The 26,084-nt window shown below is 43.3% G+C and overlaps 1 protein-coding gene across 3 annotated transcripts in view; it reads left to right on the plus strand.

Annotated features, from left to right (window-relative positions):
• dennd5b (DENN/MADD domain containing 5B) overlaps window positions 1-26,084 on the plus strand; it is a 78,492-nt gene that overhangs the window by 8,249 nt on the left and 44,159 nt on the right. For 2 of the 3 annotated variants that reach the window (XM_041963813.1, XM_041963811.1), the window contains exon 2: window positions 19,587-19,646. The exons of the other annotated variant lie outside the window; for it this stretch is intronic. In XM_041963813.1, coding sequence (XP_041819747.1) covers window positions 19,587-19,646 — 60 coding nt within the window. The remainder of the gene's footprint in view (window positions 1-19,586; window positions 19,647-26,084) is intronic. 3 annotated transcript variants of the gene reach the window in all.

The following is a 26,084-nucleotide window of genomic DNA, read 5'->3' on the forward strand; positions in this document are numbered from 1 at the left end:
TAATGTTAGAGTGTGCACAATTAGCTGTGTGCATGGCCAGTAGTGAACACAAGTAACTGCTGCAGAGACAGTCAAGGAAAGCAGAAACAAGAAGTAAGAACACAAAAGCTAAATATGCAGCAGACAAGCTCAGAGGCAGCAGAGGCAGCATTCGCCTGGTGTAGCTTTGTGTTGCTTTTTGTAGCTACTGGAACTCCAGATACTCAGCAACAGGCCGTCTGTGGTTTAGCAGCCTGTTGGTTTAAGTTGAAGGTCCTGACAGAACCCTGAACCTGCCTGTCTGACAAGATGTTGAACGTCAGGGATGTGCGGCCTCAGCCTCATACAGCGCGAGAGAGGCTGCCATTTGCTGCTGGTCAAAGTTCAAGGGTTGGGGGGTAAGGGGAGGGGGGCGGTAATGATGGATCGTCTGCCTCTGGGAGTCAGCAGGACCTGACGACCTCGGAGGATGCTGCTAGCTGTTGCTGACTGGTCACATCCCTTTGCAAATGCCCCTCTGCCTCCAACAGCAAAGTGAGCAGTTGATCTTGGGAGGCGTGAGGAGCCATTTCACCGCCCCTCCCTCAGAGCGACCTCTGACCCTGAGCTCCATATGTTCTCTTTCTACGGGGGAGGAAGGAGACAAAGGAGCCAGGGGGAGCGTGGAGGCTGTTGTTCTGGTTTATGAGAGGGGCCCACAGATGCGTTGGAGCTGGACATGACCGTGGAAAGTCAACTTCTGTCTCTGTTGTTGTGTAACTTTCTTGCATTAAGAAGAGTTCTGGGGTCTTCTTTATTGTGCATATTAAAAGCCACTGAGGATCAGGGCCTGTTAAAGCAACTAGTTCATCCCCGGCCTACCCTCTCATCTCTGAATCTGCGTCAGATCTGTGAGGTGGGCTTGATTGGTCGGTTTCATATCATCATCGGTGCTAGAACAGCAAAACGGATGCGTGTTTTGATGAGAGGTTTGGTTCGTGTTTAGAACATCTCGTCTCAACGTTCTCAAGTTACGCAGTATAGTATGTATAGAACCATGTGCACATATGCTGGCCTGGTGCGTTTGGAAGTATATAAGGATTCTACGTTTTAAAAGGTCATTAATCCAGCCCGTTGTTTGCCCGTGGTGCCATCTCAGAATGTCACATCATGACCTACAGGCACTGAAGGGTTTTTATGAAAATGTCACTGACTTTTCCCTCGTAGCTTCTATTGTTCACTGCTAGCTGAGCTAAAACTGGAATGCAGCTAACGACAGCAGGAAACGTCAGCATTTGAACTGCGTCATAATATTACACTGACCAAAATCCCAGACAGGTCTGCTCTCGTTGCGTGATATTTCCATTCCATGTCATACATCACCTGAGTGCACACAATAACCTTGGTGATGTATTGTAAGGCAGCCATTTGTGAAACACAATGGTGGTCTTTCATCAAGAAGTCATTGTACCAAGGTCGGCTACCTGTAGAGTTGCAGGACACTGTGGCCCATCTCTCTTGCTCCTTCCTCTTCACTGAACAAAGGAGTGTAGCACTGAGTGTGAGAATATGACAGAAGCGATCCTTTGCCACACGCTTTACAGCCTTTATACAACATTTCCAGTTCTGGCTGCGCAGTATCTTGTTTCAGCAATAGTCGCATTGTAGGACACACAATGTCAAATAAAGCAAATTAAGTCACATTTGTCGTGCTGCAAGTGTTTTGCTGCTTGATGAACAAGGGAGACTTGCAGGTTGTCTTTCTCCATGACTAATCTGCAAGAAAAGTCTCTGATATTGCAGAATTTAGTCCAGTTGAAGAGATCGATCAGCTCCCAGTGTGCTCTGGTGAAGGCGTGCAGTTCATCAATCAAACATCGGAAGCAGGCCCAACTAGTCGCCCACCACAACCTGGAAATGTATGCTGCCTGTTTTGGTTGTTGGATAGACGCACGCCTTCACTAGAGCACACAGCCAACTGATCTGATCGCTGAGCATGCAGAGCATATCACCTGCCTGCAAACAAGCACACAGCGCAGCTACTGTCGCAGATAAAGTCTCCTGGATGCCAGAGACATGCGTTCAGTTATCCATTATCAGCAGCACCTCATCCCTGTTTTTTTGCATCTCAATATATATTGCAGAAAATAGATAATGCAGTGTCAGTTTTCTCCGTTACCATGCAGCCTTATGGGCAGTCTTCCCGATCTGTATACAATACAGTCCCTTTGACAAAGAGTTTCCAGTGCACTTCCTGAGTTCAGACAGTAGCACTAAAACTAGAGCTGAAATGATCAGTTGATGAAATGATCATTTGATGGACAAAACAAGACAGCAGCTTGATGAAACCACTGGAGACGTCCCAAGCTGATCGTAAGGATTGGTGTCAGGGCCAATCCTATTGGATAGGCAACTAAATAAAAGACATACTGTACTTACCTTTGACTTACCCACTTTAGTAAGTCCCTGTTTTCTAGATGAAAAGATGAGTTGATGAATCAAGAAAGTAATTGGCAGATTAATCATTCGTGAAAATAGTCAGCCCTTACTGAAACAATCCTTTTTTCAGTAGTTTGAGGAATACAAACATGTTTTTCTACCAAACTCCTTTTTTTCATTTAAGAAAACATGCCAAACTTCCAAGTCATCTTCACACAATCATCAGAAATATTACACTAATGAATGAGTAAACAAAAGTTTTCTTGACCAGCCAACCTTTGATGCTTGAAGGTTTTTGATATTCAAATTTCATCCTAGTGAACTGCTTTCCATTATTAGTGTGGACAAACGGATGAGACATAAAGCATTTGTTAACTCGTGTTTGATTTGTATTTATTCACTCTGCTTCCTTGTTTTAGTTCATCAGTCTTGACCTGATTATTGCATTTTTCTATATACAGTTATTAGTTATTGTGAGTATGCTTTTTAACATTGAGCCTTTAACATTGAGCCCCCCCCCCCCCCCCCCCGTTTGTGCACAGATCTACTCATGTTTCATTTGCTGTGCTCGCTCTGAGAAATCAATAGCAGACATGTACTGCACGTAGTGTGATGGTACACTCTGTATGTTTGAGTCTGTACCCAGGCCAAGCTGAAGAGGTTGAGAGGAGAGAGAGGAGCAGGTGAACAGAGAGGGAGGCTGTGAAGGGGAGGGAACAAGCTGGCCAGATTCCAACCACGACTGAAACAGCTGTGATTAATGAACCCGCCATTAAGTTTCATTGATCGTTGAATGTTATGCCATAATACCTCGGAGTCCCCAGTGACACACACAGGCGACATCAGCTCACACCAGCATCCTCATTGTAACAGCGTGGAGTGCAGTGTTATGTCAGGCAGGCTGTAAATCTCCTTACATAACCGTGATAGGCTGCACAGCGGTAACTATGGCCCCTTATGACAGATTAGAGCCGCTGTGGTACAGGGGCCCCGCTGGCCACGGACAGGCCTGCACCTCACTGTGAGACATGCTGGCCACACACAGTGGACAAGGATTATACTTCATAAACACAGTCTGAACATTACAGAGCTGAAATGCTTTGTATGTGTTTATCACATATTTGCTTTCAGTGTGTGATTGGCAGAGATTGCTGGAGCTCTCATGCACAGATCTGTTTGACAAGGTCAACATATAATGCTCTTTTTAGATGTGATGAAGTTTCACTGGAGGGCAGACTGCATATATAACATCCATTGAGTTTGGAGCCTCAGTTTGACCAAATTGAGTTGTGCGTTTTGCACAGAGATGTTATTTCACAAATAATCAGAAAAAGAGCCCAATCAGAATAGGAGTGCATCATATGAACACCTTATTCTGAGCAAGTAAATCATGTAAATGCCCTAACCTTCTGTTACTCTCAACATGGATTATATGTGGAAATGAACTGTGAGGATATGCTGCTTTTTCACGGCGGTAAGAAAACATCCATACCGTCACAGCCCGACATAACAAAACACACTATGAGTGGACAATTTGTGTGCACTGTTGAGGTGTTTTGAGCGTATCTGCACTACGAACCTGCTGCTGGATGGAACTGTGAAAATAATGTGTCTGTCTGCATGAGGACATTCGGTTGGACTTCGATCACTCACTAAGTTCCAACTCATTCATTGACCTCTGGCCTGTGTGATAAGGCTCGGTAAACAAAGCATGACCGCTCTCAGAAAGCTCGCGCATGTCATATTCTCCCTCACTGCTACTTTTTAAACTTTACTTATTTGTTGTAAACCAGAAAATGGATTGAATTATCTCCTTTTTGCCTGTTTCTTGGTCTCTGGTCTGTCTCAGGCTTTCATTCTCTTGACCCACCTCCTTTCTTTCCCTCTTTTCTGCAGAGGACAGTGAACATAGTGAGTGAAGCTAGCAAGCAGTCCAAAGTGTCATGCTGTAAGGTTGATCATCTCGAGATAATCTTTGTGTGTTCATGAAAGAGTGGATTGTTGTTTGTTTGTCTTTGTCAGAAATTAGCAGAGGCTTGGTGCACTGAATGTTCCCTGTGGAAAAATAAAAATTAGAGTACAAAATGGGCCAAATCAACAGGCAGAGCTACAGATAACACCGCCATGCACCGGTCCATTTCATCTCATGCAGTATCTCTGCAGCCCACCCACCTCCTCAACTGGAGTGTGCCTTTGTAATCACATGTCATTCAGACCCCTGTCACTCAGGGGCCACTGTAAAATCTCTATGGAGTGCTGATGGATGAGGAAGAGAAACAGTAGTTTCAGTTTCCAACAATAAATGGCGTCAAATTGAAATGACTAAATAATGAGTTGCAGATGAAATCAGTTAGCATTATTAGCATTATTAGTGGGGGCTCAGGACAGGGAGGGATTTGCCCGTCACCATTATGTCACAGCGCACAGCCACTCAACATAAATCCCCCAGGACGTGTCTAACAAACAGCAGAAATCTCCTCCAACACCACATCACCAGTTAATTGGCACTGTTTTTGTATGTGTGATTGAGCTTGGGTCACATTCACCCCCGCCCAGACCCTACCCCCTCTCCTCCCCCTGAAAGCAACATCAGGTTATGTAATTGGGCCATCGGTGGACTTGTCAAGGCAGATTAGAGAGACTTGGCAGCTATTTCTGAACCAGTGGCTAGATTGTTTATCACAGCGGAGTGAAGGGTGAAACGTGACGGGACGGCAGAATTTAGAAGAAAAGTTGTTCTAATGTGAGGGACAGAGGGAGGAAGTGATCAGATACGATGTGGCTGTCGGCTCAAAGGCAGTTTGATGTTTTTACGGAAAGAAAATGGGGTGATGCTGTTAGAAATTGGGCGGGCTGGCTGCTGAGGATGGACAGGCTCACAGCGACACTGAGCTCCACACAAGATATGCTGCGGATTCACAACAAGCTGCACCAAGCAATATTTTTATATTAGCAACAGATAAAATGACTGTAGGAACTTGTTTATGCTGTTAATGAAGCTGCACTGTCCTGATTTAGATGTTGTGCTTTCACGTTCTGTGAGAATAGTAGGCCCTCTCCTAATTATGGACTGAAACTGTTCGCTGTGCATTGGTCCAGTGCTCACAGCTGTCTTTTATCTGAGCTTTGATCAGCTGTATGTAAACCAGAAGATCAGTTAGAATCGTGTGGACAGATGTTTTTCAGCTGCTTTCACAGAAGAGATTCGAGCAGGTTGGATATTTGCATGAAACGCTCCAGCGAGCTGTGTCCCGATGCAGCACACGGATATGTGACGACATACAGACATACAGTACAACTCACACATGATGATGGGAGTTTGATGGTGAGGTTATAAGATTTGTATCAACTCCAGCTTTTCTATAGTGTAAACTTCTCTCACCAGGGAAAACTTCCATCAGGAGCGAGAAGTCTGTTTTGAAGATAAACTAAATCAGTTAGAAGCATCAGTATGGTCCTGTGGTTGTAGTAAAGTAAAGTAAACTTTTGGCTCTAATCCTTTCAGAACATTATGTCATCTTCAGTTTTTACTCACTCCTGTGAGTTTCTGAAGTAAAAGGACATCCTCTGCTCCCAGTGTCCTCTTTTTATCTTTTCATCTCTCCGTTCACATTATATCAGCCGTCCTGCTTGAAGGCTGAAGTATGGGATGTACTGCTGAAGCAGCTTATGCAACTGTCCTTAATGTCCTGCTCATCCTTAGGGCCATTTGAACAAACATGTCTCTGTCTGTCACTCTCTATCTTTTACTTTTTGTCTGCCTTTATCTCGGCTCTAAGCAATTATCTTTTCCTTTCCAAGCAACCTCCTTAAACCTCAGGCCCCTCCTCTGGGTTTTGTGGGAACCAGAGGGGCGTACTCATTATAAAAGATCACTAGTATTGCCTGCTGACTGTTAATCACCTGCCCCACACTCAGGTAGGCCTGTGTGATGAGCTGAGGGGCCCGCTCAAAGGCAATGTAATTAACATGTGCCTGGGTTCAAATGGGATGATGTAACCTCCATCACAGGGGCCCTTCAGCCTTCTGTGTGTGCTACAGGATGCACAGGGATCGCCATGGAGACAAGAGAGCATTAAAGCAAGACAAATCATTTTGCTGAATGGAGATGATGAGCTAAAGAGAGCGCCCAGCATCTCTGCGCCTCCATCCAATGACCTACTCTCATCCTTTCTCCTGATTATATGCACTAATTTGTATCAACTGTCAGCAGCTGGCCAATTGTTAATTGTTAAGAATTAATTCTACTGTATTTTTCATTGTTAACTAATCTCATTAAAAGACCAAAACCAACAATGTGTTCGTCTGATGCTGCCTGTGGCTCCCAATCTTTAAAAACAGCTTGCAGATATACAGTATAGTTTACATTTTTAAAAATGTCCCAGTAATTTCCTAAAAACGCTGGTCAAACAGGAGGAAATGGAGGGAATGGTTTGTTGGGACTATTTTCAGTGGCAGATTAATCTGTATTTGGTGCTCTACTGAATGTTTGAGGACAGTGTATGAGGGCTGTGTGGATTCATGTCCAGTGCAACACCAACTCATTGATGAGTTTTAAATAATCTTTGACAATGAGAAGACTACATATAATATCACCGTACTTTCACTTCAAGTCATGTGTCAAGAAAAACAAACACTGGCTGGTTCCAGTTTTTCAGTGCAATGCATGTTGTGCTTCACGCTGAAAAGGGAGTGGTAGAAATGGAGAGGTATTTACATTGCGGCTGAATGTTGGGATTTGGCAGCTTTGAGGTTCTGTAATTGTTAGGTTGTAAAGTAAAGGGAGGCACCAGGATTTTTACATCAGATCGGGTCCTGTAGGCATGCTGTAAAGAGCCAGTTTAACGATGAAAACCGTCTGTGCTTAAAGTGAGAATTGGACACACTCATCAATTGAAAATGGCGCAAGCAATTACAAGCACTTATGAAGTAGTTGCAGTATTTTGCTCGGTGAGGAATAATCAGTCGGACTCAAGGATTATCCTACATCTGCCCACTGTTACTGAAGCGTACCTGCAGCAGCAGAGTTTTGCATTTGGAAGACTTTTAATGTGAAACATCTGCAGGACAGGCAGGAAGTGAGAGACTGTTATTGTAACAGTACCTGATTAAATGCTTTTATTTAAAAAAAGTCTTGTAGTTTAGTGGTGTAACGGCTAATTTAATTTGATAAATACATATTCAAACATCCTGACTGCACAGTAAGCTCCCTACAGTTGTGTTGTGGGGATTCAGTGTCTGTAGCTGTGTTTCCATCAGTATTTGCATTGTAAAGTGTCGCATTTTTCATCTTCTTCTTCTCTTATGCCAACACCTCCTGACCAAACTACACTTTGCATATTCGAGTATGTTCACTAAAAACCAACTGATGGAAACAGGCCATCAATTTACTTTTTCTTTTCTCGTTTTTGCAACATTTTAAAAGTTTGCTTTAAATTTGCCCGACAGTTACGTGGAAACACAGCTAATGTTGTCACGTCAGCTTTAGGAGAGCAGCATTAAACTTCGGCTCCTCTCCACAGCTGTCCGCTCCCTTTCGTTTCCCTCTGCCTCACGTTGCGGCAGTCCTGTTTTTATCCTCCGCGTTGATTTCATCTGTCTTGCGCCCTTTGCTTCGTGTTTGTCCCTCACACCTCGCTGTCACACATCTCGTTCCTCGGCTCAGCCGCGAGGCTCGTCCCGTCTTTCTCTCTCTGTTAGTTGCTCCTTGCTGTGGACTGGTGCTGTACATCTTTTCATGTGATCCCTGTCACACTCCCCTCTCATCTTTTCTAGTCGTTCAGACAGCACAAGGGCCTGCTTCATGCTGCTTTTGTCAGCTCTGCCAACAGAGATCATGTTTCCCCTCCGTCTCTGTCAACAAGATGTCTTATAAAGTTTGTTTTTTACAGCATAGACACTAAAAGGCCAGACCCACAAGACAATTTTTCTTATTCTAGCTTCCTCCGTAAACATCTGGATGAGCCTAATTGAAATTTCAAAGTCATCATGCGTGCAGTTAAGCCAGATGAGACCTGAGCCTGACGGACACACCAGGCTGCCATAATGGTGAACTTGTCTTTTCTCTGAGTGACTCATTCCCATCAGGCACATCGCCGTCACCACCTCCTCATAGCCTTACAGCTGCTGTGGGAACAGCTGCCGTTCGCTGACACACATTCAACAGTTCAGACCAGACAGCTGTGTACGTCCTGCAGTTATGCATTATAAAATGAGTACGAGTGACGGGCAGGATTATTGATAGAAGACAAAGCAGACAATTTGTTGGACAAGCAGGACAGCAGAATATGCAAGACATATGGTTGTGTATTGGAAACGTCTTGATTTGGAGTATGTTAATGGGGAATATCAGTGTGCAGCAGCTTAAAGGAGTAGTGCTGGTTTTCACTATTCATTGCTTTTGCTGGCGTAGCAGAGCTCTGGTCTGCCTGCTGACGTGGTTGTGTCATGAGTAAAGAATCCTGGACTTATGCCACTGTGGCAACCGCAGCTTAATGGAGATAAACTTGTGGGGACGCATTTTCCCCTCCAAATCCCTCCGTGCACGGACGTGACAATGCATTATCATCGCGCACGAGCAAACACCTCCTCCTTCATCATGTGGCTCGTCTGCGCTCCTCTCATCAGCCAGTTCTCAGAGAGCTCATAACAAGGTGTACAGTAGATAAACAGCAGCTGCTAATCTGCTAATACAGTCACTTGACAGTGAGTCATGAGGCAGGACACAAAAGCCTCCATGATGGAAGGACCCGGGGGAGCAACCAGAGCATGTGCATGAATGAAAATGAGGCCGCCACTCTCAACACCTCCCGCCCCGGCCTCCTCCTTTCTTCTCCCTCGTCTTCGCTCCTTTTCTGTCCTCGCCACCTTAATGTGAATAAAAGAACAAAGCAGTGTGACAGGATGATGACATCACCACAGTAGCGTCCAGCCGCTGGCCAATACGACGCTGAATAGGGCAGCTTAGCCCGGGCAGTGGAACACTGGACCATTGTAACACACACACACACACACACACACACACACACACACACACACACACACACACACACACAATGTTCTCATTCCGATTCAGCCTAGCCCCCTGCAGCTCTGATCCCCATCATGTAAGGATAACTCATAACGATTAAGAGATTAGATCGTGTTAAACGCCACCTCCTCACCACCCAGCACCCTAACAACAACAGCCCCCCATCTTTAGTTGACCTGTTGCCAAGGAGACAGATGGGTGCTGCTCCCACCCAGCCAGTGCCAGGCTTTGGCAGGCCAGCTCGGCACAGCGGGCGCTAGCTCCATTTAGAGAGAACGAAAAGGTTGAGTGTGTTCTGTGCACATACGAGCTGTTTGGATGCTTTGTGTGTGTGTGTGTGTGTGTGTGTGTGTGTGTGTGTGTGTGTGTGTGTGTGTGTGTGTGTGTGTGTGGCCAGGCTGGTTGCCCAGTTGTAACAGGTGCTGCTGGTGGAGCACTGGGTGGTGGAATGTGTTGTGAATGTTATGGGAGCAGTAGATCAACTCCTGCTGACTTGTACGGAGGCTTCGACCATGAAGAACAAGGAGAACCTGGAAAAATGAGTTTATCTTATTAAGATAAATATTGTTTTCTGTCATTAATTCAATGTCTTCTACATTTACCCTATTAAGATGAGTGCATATTATTATCATTGTTGTTGTTGTTGTTAAACCTTATATGTTATAGGTCCATTCTCTCTTTCATTGAATCTATTATCCTTCATCAGTCTAAATCATGGATGGATGACTTTACGGGCCGACCACTCTTTCTGATGTTTTTAGAGCTTGAGTCGTACTACAGACCAAACGTTCCAACATCTCGGCCGCTGCAGTTTCTAGGCTGTGATAGTGGAGACGCTGGCTGATTTTGAGAGTAATGTTTACTTGATTAAAGGCTTGTTTTATGTGCTCCGCTGACTCATGGACAGAAATGTGTGAAATCTGTCGTGATGGCACATGAATGATGAATGGATCAGTTCGTATCTGTGGTGATTCTGTTATGTGATTCCTACCAGACCTGTGTGGTTTATGAGGCGGTTGTTTGTTCGACTGAGCATATATTTCTCAGCCACTTCTTATGGTGGGTGTGTGTACACTACGTGCTCTTTGTGCCCAGGATGCATCGTGGCTTTCACACATGACTGACCCTGTGCGTTGAAGGGGATGATTTAATGTATTCTGCAGATATTCATGATATACACAGACAGATGCTTTTGAAGTAACACAGACACAGACATGCAAGCCCCGGGGACTGTGAATGATCAGGACCACAGCCCTGCTTTCAAAGCCGTGAATACACGCCGTCTGTACCTTTATGCCGCAGGTGAAACGCTGACAGTCTCGCCTCTCGGTCGGCTGGCGATTGCAGTTCTGCTTTTCTGTCTGTCTGCTCACTCTGCTGCTAAAGGACTCATACACGTATACCCATACACACTGATGTGGATCTGCAGGGCCTTGAACAAAGCCTGTCAGTCAGTCATGCTCCCTGACTGCGGAGTCCACACACACACACACACACTCCTAGAGCTGAGCGTCTGATCACCTGGCTTAGCAAGGCAACAGGCTCCACATACATTATGCATGAGTGTCTGCAGCCAACATATGATTAGTTGCTCTGTTTTTCCTATATTTGTCTGTGTGTGTGTGTGTGTGTTTGTGTGCGTGTGTGTGCGGTAATTGGGCATTTTCCTCTCAATGTGTGCATGATGAGGTGCTGACCTTTAACATGTTTTGTTTAATGAGATGCTGCTCACACTGTCTGCGTCTGTGTGTTTGTGTATGAATGAATATGTATTCTGGGCCTATCACATGTAATAAGAAGTGCATTAAGTGATTTGTGGCTCTAATGACGCAGTATGTGACATACTATAGTACCCCGCCCCTGACACTTGGGTCAGCTGAACCTGCTTTGTGAGTGTCTATTGATGGAAAAACTGCATTATTATGATGATTGTCACCAGAAATGCAGAGGGAGGGGGTGAAGAAAAATAATTATTGTAGTGAAATGTTCAGCCTCAGTCTGGGAGAGGAAGCCATCGACTCCTGCAGCAAACAGACTGTGTGCAAAGAGGTTGTGCAAAAGGGCAGTGCCCCCCAAACCCAACAAAACATCTCTCAAGTTTTAATTGTTCACTATTAAATGTAGAATTCTTTCTTTACTTATATCATCATGGTTTCCTGGCTCAAACATGATTGGGAAGTCATCCTCCTTAGTTACTGTTGCTTCTCCCCTCAAGCTTGGCACATATGCAGTTACAGTGATAACAGTGGCATACCTCTGTTTCTCTCATTTCTGTTTAGATCATAACAGCTGTAAATTAATGAGGGAATGAAGTTTCATTTCTCCCAATCTCTCTCAGCTTGTTTCTTCTCTCTCTCTGTGTAAAGTGGAAATAAGAACACAATGCAATTACATGCAAGTTCTTTTCAGCCTATGTTTAATGGACTACAGTACAGAGACAAGCTGTTTAGTGTTCAAATTGATAAACTTCATTGTTTTTTGTAGAAATACACTCATTCTGAATTTGATGCCTGCAACAGAACACTCTCTGGCTACAAAGCCATGCTGGGACGCACCGGCAGTGCTTGTTGTGTATCAGCTGTAGCTAGTCCAGCTCATGCCGCGTCACTGCTCTGCTGTGTGGGAGCAGTACAGTTTCCTGGGTAGTCACAGGGAAAGTTGACAATTATTAGTGTCAAACTGTGTGCAGATATTGTTTCTTTGTGGAAAAACGTCATTTACGATCCAGGCCGAAGCAATAACTAATGCTACAGGAGTGTTTAACTCTGCAGAGATGGGACCCTGCTGTGGCTACAGAATACAGGATTCAAGCATACAGTCGAAGTGCCTGAGCTCGGCCACAATGCGCCTTCTCGTGAGCAGTCAGTCCATAGGTTGTTGTTCAGAATTTAACAGTCTAATGATGGAGCATGACTGACATTTGTGTTTTTGTTTCATTTTTGGGTACTCTGTGCATCTGTCTGTGCCTTTCTCGTGCATTTGATATCTCAGGAACGCCTTCAAATTTGGCACAAACATCACTGTGACCACAAAAAATTTCAACATTTCAAACAAACATCTAATAGGATAATATGATGAAGTGATGATACGTCGAAGGTCAGCTTCACTGTAACATCTCAGTGTTCTGCAAACTCACTTTTCTGGCCATTATTCAACACCATAACTCAGGAACAGAAGGGCAGACTGTGATCATGTTTCACATTTAGTCAGATACTGAGTTGGTGACACTGATCTTGGGCGTCCACCCTGAAACTGTGCTGATTGTAGAGATTCTCTGTGCTGTCAGGTTTAAGATGTATGTGAAGCATCTACTTTTTACAATGTGTAGCTTTGCAGCAACATCCATATTTGCAGCATTGTCTAATATCATGGTTGCAACAATCGATTCGAATTTACACACCAGTAAGCATACAGCAGGTACTCCCCCACAAGCCGATGAAATTGATCTTCAGGTGATTGTTGTTTCACCATGTGATGATCAGATCAGCCTCCTCTGACATGTTTGGTTTATAGTGAAATGATGTGACTGTTAAACTGTCTGGGTTGCCATAAAATTTGGTCCAGAAATTCATGTATCAACAGCCTCACAGAGCCATTAGCCTGTCTGTAAGCTCTAAAATAGTGAGGAGGCAGGATTTGATTTTATGCAATGGGCTGAACACCAGTCTTATAATCACTGGTCCTCCTGATGCAGATAAATAAGAAGCAATATGCCATTTTGACTTCAGAACTGTTAAACCATGTAATGGGAAATGTCCCAGTTTCATACTAAACATTGAAAAATACTATAGAATGCAACATATATGAGTCTGGACAGACGTGGATGCAAACTGCAATCTGACTGTCAAGTGGAAGCATATCACCACGAAGCAGTAATGCTACAGTATGCCAGTATTTGAGTGCCTTACATGTTAGAGGAAGAATTATGAACAATGAGCCACTGAGAGTTTTGAGTACTGTTTTCACACAGTTTTTCTAAAAGGATTGGGTGTTAGTGTCAGATCCTGCATGACACACTTTGGATAAATGTCTTCATTAAACAGTAATCAGTGTGAAGTGCTATCCAGTTGAAGAGAGAGGTGTGATGGTTTATAAGGAGGCTGCATAAGAGAATAGCAGAGAAATGGAAAAAGCTCGGCAGAGGCAGAGCACACACACACACACACACACACTCACAGGCTCCATTGATCTGTTGTTGCTGAACCGTTGCCTGGCTGCAGCTTTGCAATTCAATTTGGGAGGCAGCAGTGAGGGCCGTCCCCGTCGGCCCAAACAGCCCTCACGCTCCAAACACACCCTCATTCACTTTTAATGGCAGAACTGCTTTCGCCGCCTGCGTTCTCAGTCCTGGGGTATCCAATGGCAGCCAGACGCTAACACCTTGACGAGGAGAGAGCAGCTGAGGAACGAGGGAGCAGGCTGCTGTTTCTCCCTGTGAAGGAAGTACAAAAGCCTTTCACCAAGCTGGGATTTAAAACAGTTTCTGTTTTGTGATTTAAGGTTGAAAGTGTATGATGTGATGTGATGCACAGAAAACTGAGAGCATGATAATGAAATAGTCATTGAACTGACGTGTGCACGTTTGGAACACAAATATGCATGTGTAAGTGTCAGTTTCTCCTTTCTGTAATGGTTGTGAGGCGGTCTCATGGTCTTGTCTTTCCCACGTCCAACAGTCGTCCTGCTGGACCCGACTTCTTATAAAATCTGAAATGTTTGTCTATAATTGGTTGTGAAATGATTGTCAGCAGACGTCTTAAAGTGATGTCTTCTCAGCATAGAATAAACATACAGGTAAACACCACCTCATGTTTATGAATTTTTGCTGTTTACTGCTACATTCAATGTATGGCAGCATTTCTTCAGATTATTTGGGGCATTATATAGATATTTCACAGCATTGGGTTTGTAGCAGTTTTACAATGACGAGAGCTTTATCTGGGTTAATTAGACTTGCAAAGGCTTTGTTACTGAGTCACATGACATTTCTCACTGATGTTTGATGCGAGACGAGTAGTGTGCTAAGAGAGATAGAACGCTGCACAGGATATTGACTGGACCAGTTGAGAACATAGTATATCAAGACGTGAGGACGGAGTGTTAGTTACAGGCTGTGTTTGGAAGCATCTCTGAATTATGTGTGTGCGTGCGTGCATGCGCATGTGTGTGTGTGTGTGTATAGGTATGACTTAGGGACACATTTCAGACTCGACCAGTTAAGGGGACAGTTGGAAATCATTAGATTTTTGGGGGGTTAGTCTTAGGTTAGGGTTAGGCAGGTAGTGGTTATGGTTATGGTTAGGGTACATCTCTAGGAAATGAATACAAGTCTATGTAATTTCCACTCCAAACGTAACCTTAGTAAGTTTGTGTGTGTGCGTGTATGTGGCTGCATTAATCTCTGCACTGTAACCCCATTAGAAAGTAAAGGTCACATTGAACATAACAAGCAAAAAAAAAAACGCCTTGTTCTCACAGAGTAGATCTAAACCGACCAATCACATTTGAGTGCAGTTTAATCTATAATGTCTGAAAAAATATTGCATATATTGCGAGAGCCATTTGAAACTGTTAATCACAATGTTCAATAACCAAATCGGATTTTAAAGGCCACTTAGATGCGTGGCACTTTGCATTCTGCCTTATTGAGCTTTTCCACATTATCGCATAAAGATAGCAACATTTATTGACTACTCGAACAGTCAGCTGATATGAAGCCTGTCCTCATGTCTTGTGTGGCTGAGTTAGTTAATTGGTTTAGTTAACATTGTCATAATTGTTACCTATGTGCTGGTAGAACTGAAAACCACACAACAAACAAAACAAAACAACGACGACAGAGCTGACGCTAAATGGATGAGGTCAGAAACCATGTGGACGAACAGACAGACTACATCATAATGAAGAAAGAGCTCAGATTAGATTGGGTACCCAGAGAATGAAATTATAGCCAGGACTGAGGGCAGTAATGAGTGTGTTATTATAAATATAAAGCTGGCTGAAAACAGCCAATCCTCTGCGTCAATACAGAGTCCCAGAGGGTGGTGGGGTCAACGCTGATTCGCCTATCTAATTCCTCAATTTCATCTACAGTGAGCTGCTGAGGGAAGATCCTGCTTTGATACAGTCAAATCTTTTCTGTTCCTCTTATAATTTTGGTGTTTTTCTCTTCTGTCCCATTTTGCCATGTGTGCCATAAATTAGCCCATTCATTCCAGGCGTATGAAAGTCTCAGCTTCAAGTAACTGCATCTACAGAGTGAGAATGGAGTCCAAGCCAAGCCAACCCAAGGAAACAACCCCAAACATGAAGTGAGTGTAGACAGGTGTAGCCACAGCCAGATCTCCTGCTTCAAGTCCACTGTCTGTACGGAAGCTCAGGCCTGATGAAAGAGATGAACCCGCCAAGGTCACCAGGACTCCACATGTCATTTTCAATGTGGTCTGACTTCAGTTCATGCAGTCAGCTGTGGTGTGTGTGCAGTTAGACAGTGAATGTAAAGGATTGCAGATAAAATGACTCTTAAATATGTAGTTCATTTAAAAATTGTATTGTATTGTACTGTATTTTTTCACAAATGTCACTCAAACAGGAGGAAATAGTGCACTGTTGGGGACTATTTTCAGCGACGGATTAATCCACATTCGGTGGAGTGAGTTTTTGGGGCATTAGGTCGGTATATGTGGCATTAAGCAAAGATAAACTACAGTGTGTGTGTGTGCTCATGGTAGTGAAGGATGGATGGATATCCTCATGTATACACTACTAATAGGATATATTCATTGTTGGTTTGGCTCTGCACATGAGATTAACGATACTTTATTATTAAAATTAGATTGCATCCCTGTGCACACAGTAACATAGATTAGCAGGACTGTGCTGGAAGAGTATCAAAGCAACATTAGTGCTGTTTCGATGTCAGTGCCATTTATGCACCATCAATAATGAATCCATCACCTTAAGCGTTCTGTATGCTGACCAATACCTAATCAGCTTAATACTGCAGCTCATTGATCTCAGGCCGATTCTGATCATTGCAATCTCTCAGAACTGCTTCACTGGTCTCCTTTGCAATCCTTACATGGAAGGGTCGATGGATGTGAGTGTGCGAGACCTCCTTTGAAGCAGGAGGATCCATTACGTGATCCCTAATATGTACAAAATGTATTACTGCACATGTGTGTGCGTCTGCGTGCGATTTTATCAGGAGCATGGAAATGAGCAGATAAGAGTGAGCCGAGCCGGGCAGACAAACACACGGAGGTGCACTGGTGTAAGAATCAGATAACAGCAGCAGCACTGTGTGTGTGTGTGTGTGTGTGTGTGTGTGTGTGTGTGTGTGTGTGTGTGTGTGTGTGTGTGTGTGTGTGTGTGTGTGGTTTTCCTCTCACTCAGCAGCTGAATGTTCCCCTCACTTCTGCCTTATTCACCGTTTGAACCAAGTGACACCTCATTTCACAGACTGCTGAGACTTTCAGTTCAGTCCCAGGCGCTGTGGTGTCAGCAGCAGAGAGAGAAAAAATAAGCTCAGGGAACAATGAGCAGTACACGTTTTCTAGAATTAATTTGGTCGGAAGAAAATTAAAAAGTGCCATACCGGTGGATTATGTTGTAGTGTTTGACTAAAGGAGCAGGTACGCTTTTGATTGAATCCATGACAGCAAACATTGAATTAACTCTTATTTTTCCATTTAAGTATCGTTTAGTACTGGACCATGTCCAGTTTTGCAAACCCGGTTTGCACCCACAGGTACCCGAGCCTGGAATTTTTAGTTGCGAACCTTATTCATGTTGCATCCAAGTGATTCTCCTTTCCTTTTTTGTATATTGGCACAAAAATCAAACTTTTTTGACCTGCAGCATCATTGAGCCAGATGATGTGAAAAAACTGTTGACCTCGTTGCACTTGTTTTAGGGGGATTTATTTCACAACAGTGACAAAGAAGAAAATAATCTTATCTTCAGATATGGTACATATGTAACATGTTCATGGTATAGAGTAAAATCTGTAGTAAAATTCCCCTTTAAAGGTGATCGTGCAGTTTCAGGCAGAGAAACAAACAGCAGCACCTGAAGATGTGGACTGATAGTGAGCGAGCTGATTGAAGAACGTCTCCAGAGGAGAAACTCTCAGACAGGAAGAGCAGAATGATGTAAGAAGCACACAGTGAGGAGGAAACTGCAGAGATGGCACACTCAATAAATGTTCTACAGTTACATAATACTGACAGCGAGGTGTGTGTGTTTGTGTGTGTGTGTGTGTGTGTGTGTGTGTCAGTCATGAAGATCAGCAGCATGGAGTGCTGTCCCTGTGTTGGTGTGTGTGTAAGAGAGAGCGACACACACGCACTCCTGAACAGAGTCTGCACTTCTCAGTGTATTTTAGGAATTCACCAGCTGCATAGAAATATTTGTGTCACCATAATGACCTTGAAATCCAAGCCCCTGCTGTGTGTGTGTGTGTGTGTGTGTCTATGCAGACACTCAGTACACTATCCATGTTTCCACTAGTGTGCACATTATTGCACCATATTACATTTTAAGTTTTACAACATTAGAGGTCACCTTGCTCAACATTTTGCATTGAACCATGGCCGTTACAGTCCTGTACTGATTATTGCAGCCCAGACGCTGCCAGGAGTCATTCCCCCCCGTGCTGTGAGTGTTCAAGGCACTTTGGGTGAAGCCACGTCAGGCAGCGTTCTGACTATAAGGCACCTTTGCTTTCAGAGGGAGCTTTGTGTTGAGGGGAGAGAGCAGATGTAGGCTGCTAAGGCTGCCTGGTGATTCCAATCACAAGAGCAGGAATTCTCTTACAGGGATTAACCTACTGTCAGCGTGCTCACAGAGGCAGACAGATTAGCTTGTTTTCATCCTGGTGTAATCTGGACATTTACAGTACACAGTGTAAACCAGTTTACACTAAATATGGTTACAGTGTCTTCGAGGAGAAACCCACAGATTTTGCACAGCAAGGTCAGTTTAATCAAACCAGATGGTGCTACTCACCCTGTCAAACTCAGGAGGAGCTCTGTCAGGTCTGATCTCGGCTCTGGCTCAGTGGCTGCAAATTCATAACAGAAAGCCTGTGTTACAAACTCGGGGTCCAAATTTGAAAGGGGGCTTTCACCATGCAGGAAAAGATGCTGCTGAGTTGCATTATGTGACTGTTAAAGTCCTTAAAGGCATCTGCTGGTTTGATTTTGCCCATTTTTCTTTTATCTGTCTCATGTTAGTATGTCAGATTTATGGAAGTGCACAGCTAAATCACTGGAGGGCCCCTGTTCCATTAGCTACCAGATTTCCTCTTTTGTTTGAAATATCATCATCACTGTCTGATGGTGTTTGCGTTGTGAGGATCTGTTGTTTTACTCTGCTCAAAATATTCAAAGTCCAACCATCTTATGCATCATTTTGGACGTATTTTCCCAAATACAACCTGATATATTCATTATCTTTGGAAGCCTTGAGCTCTCCACATTTAATTTAAATTCATTTGGAATGAAGTTCTGTGGATGTGAACAAAGTTTATGTTGACTGTGTGCTAGTGGGATTAAAGACGTGAAGCCAGGACACACTCATCATCTCTGTGGCCTCTGTTTTGGAGATCTGAACACGATGCCAGCGGTTTGCTGCTCCTGAAAATGTTTGTCGCTGTGCAAATGCTGCTGCTTGGTGTGACTCAGACGAGTTTGCTGCTCACTAACATGAAAGCACGAGCTACGACTTCACTCACAGAGCCATCATTCGAGGCAGACACTGACGTGCATCCAAACATTTTTGAGTCTTGCTCCTCTGTAATGACCCACAATAAGTATCTAACATACTGCAAGTGTTTGCATTTTGTGACATTCGCTTTTGCCTCTGCTTTAGGCCATTTAGCCTTCATAATTATTGTGCTTGTACACAATTCAGTGTGGAATAAAAATAACACTGAAAAGTAAAAAGTGCCGTTTCAGCATGCTAATGCTCCCTTTCAAGTCCATGTGTGTCTGAAACGCCATGCTCTGCTGTGACACTGATAGTGTACGTGTTGTTCATGCTTTACTCATTCTCATACATTGATTAATTTGCTTTTCTGTGTGCATTTGTTTTGACATTGCCCCATTTTTTCTTTGTTTTTTGCTCCATGTTTTTCCTGCATGTGGCTCGTCCATAGCTTTGTACCAATGGCTAGAGGCAGACCGCCAAGGCAGGGATCCTGATACCGCAGCCACAGGTAAAACACCATCACCTGTTCACCTCCTCCATACCTGAGTGCTACACCTCTCACTGCATGCATGCCTGCTTTTCATCAGTCAGCTGCTTCCTTACACCTTCTGAGCTCCGTGATCTAACATGAGCCTTTCCCCAGCACAGACTTACAACACAGACTGTGGTTATCACATGTTTTTCACACCTAAATGTTAAAACTTCTAAGGCCTGGGTTAGAATTCATGCACTCTTAACCACCCCTGCTTCTATCTGAAAGGTTGCCTGCACTTCAGTTAAATGAACAGTGTTTAGGGTGGAGTTTTAGAATTTTATGTTTTAGCAAGTTAAATCCAGTATTTAGTCTTTTTATCCAATCAGAGTCCTTTCAAGTCCCAAATTGAATCCATGATAATTTCAAGTACAATCAAAACAATTAATTGGTTAATTGGACATTTGGTTTCCTTTGCTTTCAAATGTTTGTTTTTACACATCCAGTGATGGATGTGCATTTTTCCAGTTTTAAAAGCTGGAAGCAATCATTGGCTGTTACAGGAATATACATTCGCGTGTTGTCAGCCTAGTTATGATGTATGTTTCAAGATATGAACGAGTGGCAACATGAACGCGCAGAACAAAAGCAGTCCAAGAACTGATCCTTGCGGAACACCACATTTACCCATAGAACAGGAGGATATACCTGGATTATATCTATACTGACAGACCAAGCAATCAACAACAGGCAGCTGAGAATCTCATATGATCGAGTATGATCAACTATAGTTACAGTTTACATTTTATGTATAAACGTGATATATTTCTAGTTATGAATGCCAGCGTGGAAATGCTGGTGTTTACCATCTGATATGAGGAAGATGGTGCCTGATACTGCATACTGAAACAATCTTTATTTATTTATAGTATTAAACTTACAGAAATAGTAGAAGTGAACCCACTATTCATGCTGTTGATTTTGAGAGAAATGATATGAAAACCCCATTTATTTTTCCCCATAAAGATACCACTTCAGACTATGTTTATGAAAGGCTGGCTTCGCCTCTTGGTAGATGGATCCCTGTGTATCCCACTGCTTCTCCCACCTCCACCTGAATTACACTCTTCAGTCCATTCAATTCCTTTAGCCTTTCTCTCTTTCTCATTATCTTTCTTTGTTGTACAGTGTTTCTTTCTCTCAGCTCTCTCCAAATCAATTTATATTGTCATCCCCTGGTTGTAGCTGACTATTTTTACCTTCCTACCCTTCATCCGAACCCTGATGAAATAAATTCAGTCGCTCTGTTTCCCTGCCTTCCGGTTATTGTTTGCTTTGCTTTGGGAGTTGATAAAGGTAGAGGATGGGGACTTCTTCTCTTCGCTTTCCTTTGTCTTCTCTTCCCTTCTTCATCCTTTCCCTGTCACGTTATGTTTGTCATGGTTAAGGGCCTCAGGGTGCCTCAGTCATCTTCCTGTGCCTGCAGAGAGGACACAAAACCCTGGACCTCCTGGGGAACACAGCCCAGTAGTGAAATGAAGTAGTGAAATCATTATGTGTGTTTGACTGTATTTGGATCTCTCTCTCTCTCTCTCTCTCTCTCTCTCTCTCTCTCTCTCTCTCTCTCTCTCTCTGTGCGTGTGCGTGTGTATGTGTGTGTGTGTGTGACACAAAGGCAGAGAGATCCGGTGTATGTGTTCAGCATGTCCTCTTGAACAACTTGAGGCCACTGTGCTGCTGTTCACATGCTTAGATAAAATCAAACACTGCCTTATCAGGTGCTGTAAATGTCATCTCATCTGTTCCGTACAGTAGGATGTGGAGTGTGCAGATGCAGATCAGAGAACTGGAGTCAGTCAACCCGTGGCAGACAGTCCAGACATGACTGTAAAGCATTGTTTGTTCTCCTTAAATGTCAGCTGGCCTTTTCATTATTCATCTGGCGTTTCCCCTCAACCTTTCATCCTCTCTGAACACTGAATGTACCCCACTAACAAGTATTGTATGTGTAGCAAAGCACAGTATATCTTATTCCTCTGTGCCATAGAGCTCCATTGTTGCCCAAAAACTATTTAAAACACATGACTGAGCCACGCCGTTTCACACTCCATGCCATGAACACACACACGGTACTTTATTTTGACTCAATCCCACATACAGAAATACTCACTAAAACACCAAATGTGGATTAATCGGCCACTAAAAAACAGAGTGGCTAGCTGTTTTTGGAAATTTGCTGACCCTTTTAAAAAGATAAAACTATACATTTGTGAGGTGTTTTTAATGAGAGCTACAGACAGGATGTAGAAGTGAGAAAGTGTCGAGAGATGGGCCAGCATGATGGTTTGGGTCTTTTCATTGATTTGTTGACAATAATAGAAATATAGAAAATATTCTAGTCCCCTTTATGCCTTTAGACTCTCTGTCAGCCTGCCTACCTCTGTCATCTTTATATCCAGTTCTTACGTGTAATAATTAACAATAATAGACCTAATCTATTCACTAAGTCATATCACTCATTCTACTTTGCAGTTCTTTTGATTGGTGTTAAGATACTGCCAATTCCTGCAGATGTTTCACATTAAAAGCCTACCAAGAAAGGGGAACTGCAACGATTCATTTATTAGTTGACAGTATATTATTTTTTATTCTTATTTAACATTTGAAGTGAAGATGCCACATTTGCTGGTACCAGCTTGTCAAATCTGAGGATTAGAGGCTTGTGTTTGTCATCTATGATAGGAAGCGGAATATCTGGGTTTTTAGACCAGATTATTGGATCGTAAAAAGTTACTTGCAGCCTGACTCTTTATGTAAAACATCCATGCAGGAAGTGTTGAATGTGCATCTTTTCTTATTTTTTCTCTTTTCAAATCTTTCGTAAAATTTTCCCTTATGCCAAGTGTGGCAGGATTTTTCCTTTCTTAACCTCTCCCAAGCCCAGGTTGTTTTTTTCCATTCACATTCATGTTAGCCATATTCTCACACAAAGCCCTCATTGATCTGGTGACAGGGCCCACCCAGGAATGATCAATCATTAAATGTTCAAAACGATCAGTCGGCCCCTCCTCCTTTATCCTGCGCTCTTCTTCAGTAACCTCTTGACCTCAGTTTAATCATAAGAAGGCCCAAACTATCTACAGTCAGCACACCAGCCGCGCAGTTACAGAGCCTATTCACTTACCTGAAATCAATGAAGGTTTGTCTCCACCTTGTAGCTGTTGGAGATCTGGTCACTGAAAGGAAATGAAGTGGTGTGTGAATGAGTAGTGAGATTTAATAGCCCACTGAGAGTCATTACAGAGCTGCAAATGTGACCCCAGAGTCAGTGCACCATCAGCATTTCACCGACGAAAGTTTGAGCCTTTGAGTCAGAAAGTGTTTTCCCTGCTGAAGTCCACTTTGTCTCTTTGAGATCGTTTTAGTTGTCCCACAGGGGCTAAATATAGTAATTGCATTGAACTCATTCTTCAATGTCAAAGGAGACTAAAATTTCCAAATTTTTTGTGTTATGCCTGGATCAGACTACATGAACCTAGCAAGATTATGAGATGTTATGGTTGTGGCCGACCAATTACCAGCGTCATGGCTGATCGTGAATGACAGGCATCTATACCAGTGTAGTGCGTCATGCTAAAAGACATGTCCTGCAGTGCCTGACGAAAAGACTAGCACTCCAGGAGCAAAAGCACAAACATTCAAATGAGCTCCATTTCCAAAAATGAATGGTGTCCTCAAAATTTTCTTTCCTGAAACGAACAACATTGTTTCTTTAGTCTTAAGCAGGCAGCAGAACATCAAGAAATACAATTTAACATATATATGGAGAATAAAGTTAATCGGTATATTGGTATAGTTTTTGCTATAATTTTCTTTTTTCAGGAACCTTACAGACCTGTGAAATGAAATGAAACAAAAAATGTATGAAAAACAAACAAAAGATTCCTACAGCTGTAGGTAGTAAAAGATCATGTAAATATACACATAATAAACATATATAGGTACATTAACCATAAAATTGGAGTACTGACAGGCCTCCCTGATATGTGCTAACGAAACATTTACGGAGCATGACCCTTCCACCGCTGTGGACACAGACGGATTTACTCTCATCAGAATGAACCAGACCTCCAGCTCTGGAAAGAGCAAAGGCGGACAAGTTTGTGTGTTCATGAGAAGTTCTGTAATCCAACCCACATTGCAACAAAGCACATGATTTGCACTAAAGACATTGAAGTCTTGGCTCTTAAAATATAGCTATACTACCTGCCACAGGAAAAAATCAGGACTGCTGTTCCTTGTCTACATAGTCCTGTCGGCTGCAGCCAACACAATCTATGACCTAGTGTCCCAGGCTAAGACTGAGTCACCCGATGCAGCAATGCTCATTATGGTGGACTTTAATTCAAGCAGTCTTTCTGGATCCCTACCATCTTACTACCAATATGTCACATGTCCAGGAGACCACCACATCTCACGGGTTTGGATCATAACATGGTGCATCTGGTCCCGGTCTACAAACCACGGTTGCAGTGGGACAAGGGAAAAAGCTACAAAATAAAAGCTGGACTCCTGATGCTGCTGAATCCTTCCAGGACTGCTCTGAGTCCACTGACGGCCAGCGCTGCTCACCTGGAGGAGGCAGCAGACACTGTCACGGATTACATTCGTTTCTGAGAGGAGCTCCTTATCCCTAAGCAGACGGCAAATGTCTTTCCAAACAAATCACCGGTGACCCATGAAGTAAAGTGCTTCCTCAATCAGACGAGACGAGTATTTGAAAGGAAAAGCACACAGTGGAAAAACAGGATCAAACAGTGCAAGGCTGCTCACAAAGATAAAGTGGAAGAAAATGATAACTGGAGTAAGGCTTGCAAACTATTTTGGACTACATACCCCAAAAAACATGTGACTCTTGATCATGTCCTTACTTTGCCAATAATCAACATACTTTCTATTGTAGGTTTGACATATGGCGTCTTTCATCACAACAGAAAGCAGTGTTGGACAGTATAGACAGTACACCAGCTGTCGATATATTGATTTTCGTGAAGCATGTCAAAGCGGTGGCAGGAGCAAGGTCCTAAGGGTTTATCCAGAACAACTCGCATCACCAAAAAACACCTCCTCTCTGATGTCTCACCCCCGCTAGTCCCTTACCAAATACCAAACACTTAGAACAAGCAAACAGTCTTGTGAAAATCGTGTTTCTGGACTTCAGCAGCACATTCAACACCATACAACTTCATCCCATATTGGAGCTGGAGAATCTCAGGGTCAGATCTGCTGATCAAGTGGACCTGCAGCCTTCTTGTGAAATGCACAGAAGCAAAGTTCAGTTCTGCCATGTCCGTGCACAGAACAGTGAGCATGAATGCTCCACAAGGCTGTGTAATTTCATGTTGTACACCAGTGCCTGCGGGGCCCTGAACGTATCACACACGTTTTACAAGTACATGGATGGCACCGCGATAGTGGCTTTCCTGTACTCCAATCAGGATCTTCTCGCTGCATTTGAAGAAGAGATGACAGCTTTTGCACAGTAGTGCACGAACAAGATCCTGGAATAAACTTAATAGAAAACGAAGGAGATGGAAATTGATCTGAGAAGGAACAAACCCTCTGCCTGCTTCAAAAATGTGTATATGTTTTACACATCAGTGCTTCAGAGTATTCTGTCTTTTGATCTCATCTGTGTGCTTGGTAACCTGCAATCAGGAACAAGCCAGGCTGCAGTGACAAATCAGGACAGCCAGAGTTATTAATAATTGATTCTGTCCCAATGTGATCAAATGTGTTTTTTTTTAGAATTATTATTCTATTGTTTATTTGTTTTTACTGTGGGTTTTATGCTGTTTTTATCGGTGGAGCACCGGACCAAACAAATTCCCTTAATAATAAAGTTGAATCTCAATCTTTTGTGCTTCTCCCTGGGCTCCCTTGTATGCATTCCTCCTGTCAGACAGCTGAGGGAAACACAATTTGAATTTTCCAAGCAATTTCTCTCCGGTGTTTCCATTTTACGTATGAAGAATTTTGCCGACGCTGTGATTCAGAGCGATTTAGGATAAGCCCAGTGGCACAATAACCTTGTACTTCTCGATCAGCAAGAGCAATAATGTGACTGTAGATCTGTGGTGCATACCCAGGGCCCAGTGGAGAAGAGTGAGCGTCCTATGATTGAAGCAATTGTGCTGGATGGTTTAGTGAGAAAGTAGAACCAGCTCTGTTGGATGGCCTGTCCTGCACACACACACACACACACACACACACACACACAAACTAGACATAGACTTACATTCAGCTCCTGGAGACTTGCCCTAACACTAATCCAAGTCTTCACCAGAAAATGTAATGATTTATGTTACTGAGACTGGCATTTTGCCCTCTGATGGAATGTGAGTCCCCACAATGTGACTGTGTCAACAGATTTATGTCCTCACAATGTGAGTGGTACATGACCACACACACACA

The sequence above is a fragment of the Chelmon rostratus genome, chromosome 22 (genome assembly GCF_017976325.1).
Source record: "Chelmon rostratus isolate fCheRos1 chromosome 22, fCheRos1.pri, whole genome shotgun sequence".
Lineage (NCBI taxonomy): Eukaryota > Metazoa > Chordata > Actinopteri > Chaetodontiformes > Chaetodontidae > Chelmon > Chelmon rostratus.